The sequence below is a fragment of the Pan paniscus genome, chromosome 19, assembly GCF_029289425.2.
Source record: "Pan paniscus chromosome 19, NHGRI_mPanPan1-v2.0_pri, whole genome shotgun sequence".
In the NCBI taxonomy this organism is placed as follows: Eukaryota; Metazoa; Chordata; class Mammalia; order Primates; family Hominidae; genus Pan; species Pan paniscus.
Genome location: NC_073268.2, coordinates 73,917,782 through 73,920,026, shown reverse-complemented (window position 1 = coordinate 73,920,026; position 2,245 = coordinate 73,917,782). Strand labels below are relative to the sequence as shown.

The following is a 2,245-nucleotide window of genomic DNA, read 5'->3' as shown; positions in this document are numbered from 1 at the left end:
CTTAGGTTAAAGAAGAACTTGAGTTCTGGTTCTAGAAGGGTGATGAGTTAAGGATCCACATCTCAGGAGGGCAACTTGGTCAGATAAACAGACAAAGCTCTAGGTAACCAACCAAGGAAGCTACAATATGCAAATGAATGGATTGTGGCTTTCTTTCTGGTTGGCTGAAGGGGCCCTGATGTCACAATTCTAGGGTTTCTCCACTCCGAATGATCGTGTCTCTAGCCAAAAATATTTATTGACCTGGTTGGTCTCTTGGCTTCCTCTCTTTGTCCAACGTAGAAGAGACAATGGAACCCCTCTACCAGGCTGGGTCCATTCTCATGACAGTGAATACCCTACAGGGGAAGAAAATGGTAGAGAGTGGCCTCCAGTCTGGAGACTTTTCCTTGTCCCAGTCATGGCCCTCCTGCCTCCCACCACCCGCTGACTTGGAGATCCTGCAGCAGAAGGTGGCTGGGGTGCAACGGGAACTGGAGGACTTTAAGAAAGAGGCATTGAAGTCCATTCATTACCTTGAAGACGCCTTCTGCGAGATGAATGGAGCCCTGGTGCAACAGGAGGAGCAGGCGGCTCGCGTGAGGCAGCGGCTAAGGGAGGAGGAGGACCGTGGCATCGTGCGCAACAAGGTTCTCACCTTCCTGTTGCCGCGCGAGAAACAGCTCCGGGAGCACTGCAAGCGGCTGGAGGACCTGCTGCTGGACAGGGGTCGTGACGCCCTGCGTGCCACTAAGAAGAGCCAGGCTGACTGAGCCTCGTGGGTGGCACTAGCCAAGCACCAAGTTGAAGATTTTTTTTTAACGGAAGGAGAAACCCCAAGTCCCCACCCCCTTGCTTTCCCTTCCTCATTTCCATTGCTTTCCTTCTACCTAAATAACACCTTGCTGAGAGGCAAAAAGACTTCAATATTTTTTTGGTGAAATTCCATTTATCCAGCATTCTAAAGGAAGGAGGCACCCCAGTACTGAGTCAGGCCCCTGTAACTTTCACTTGAACTGTTTTCCTGTTTGTAACGGTACTATTGCTCAATGTATACCTCTTTATTTGTATAGTATATTCTTAAACTGATTGTGTTGAACATTCACCTTTTTTGTTTTGAATGATTCGAGGCTTTCATGATTTGAGACTTAACACGTGGTCAACTGATACCACATCACGTAACACATGATCTCCCCAGAGGGGTCGGACTGCTTGCCCGTGCACTAACACTACCCCAGATTGCTCTGTTTTTAGTATTCTAACCCTTGTCTGTATGGTCTTTCTGTCTGCCTTTACTCTTAGACTGTCACATCTCACTTTTCTTTGCTGCCTCTTTCTACCTCTACTTCCTTTCCATTTAGACTGCAGACTGGCCAATCGGAATGACAGAGCTTATTGGGACCGTGTGGGTGGAACTCGCTGAGCTCTAGCAACCGATAATGCAACACCTCTGAGATGGGACTAGGAAGTGGGGAAACTGATTTCTGTGTTCGATCCATGGAGCAGGAATTATTGTCACAGTGCCTGGCCATTTATCAGGCAACACACACATACCATCCCACTTACTTCCATAGGCACCTTGGAGGTGAGTGTTGATTTTCCATGGTTCACACTGGGAGACTGGCCGCAGGAAGGCAAGTCCAGTACCCAAGGTCTGCACACTAGTAAGTGGCAGGGCCATGGTTTAAGTCCAGGTCAGCTGTGCTCATTTGCATCCTGCTGCATCCTTCTCTGCTCCCCAGTTTTGGAACCACTTCAGGCTGTTCATGGACGTGTTCTTCTGGAAGGCTGAGGTTGTCACATGGGTGACTTGGGAGTTCATTAGCTGACACTACACCTTTTATTTCCAATTAGTCTTCTACTTCATCAATTCATATATCTTCTCTCTGGCTACCCAAATGCTGCCATGCAGCAGGGATTCTCCTCTAAACAGCAGAAGAGAGGTGCCTGGAGACCAGAGCCAGTGCCTGAACAGAAAGTCAAGTCTGTCTTTCCAGTTCTGGGCTTACAGCAGATTCCACATCCTCTGATCTTCTGTGGCAGTCTCATTCTCCCTCTTCCTTCTGTCATAGAATCTCTCCAAATAAGATTTAAACATCTGGAACTCCCAAGCTGCGCTTCCCAAAAGGACCCCATGACCCATGGTTAATTGTAATACCCATCCAATAGCCATCTACCACGAAGGGCTGCAACCCTACTTTAACTTTAGACAGTTTTTTTGTTGTCATTGTTTATTGTTTGTTTGAGTCAGAGTCTCTCTCTGTCA

General features: G+C 47.9%; 1 protein-coding gene across 1 annotated transcript; it reads left to right on the top strand.

Moving 5' to 3' along the window:
• Positions 1 to 213: 213 nt before the first annotated feature.
• On the top strand, positions 214 to 1,233 carry CCDC182 (coiled-coil domain containing 182). Its single transcript, XM_008970597.4, has one exon. It carries the CDS (start codon positions 291 to 293, stop codon positions 750 to 752), a length of 462 nt encoding a protein of 153 aa, XP_008968845.1. The 5' UTR covers positions 214 to 290; the 3' UTR covers positions 753 to 1,233.
• Positions 1,234 to 2,245: the final 1,012 nt, after the last annotated feature.

What these genes read in the sequence shown, in the direction of transcription:
- CCDC182 (XM_008970597.4), top strand. Translation starts at nt 291, where the DNA reads ATGGAACCCCTCTACCAGGCTGGGTCCATTCTCATGACAGTGAATACC.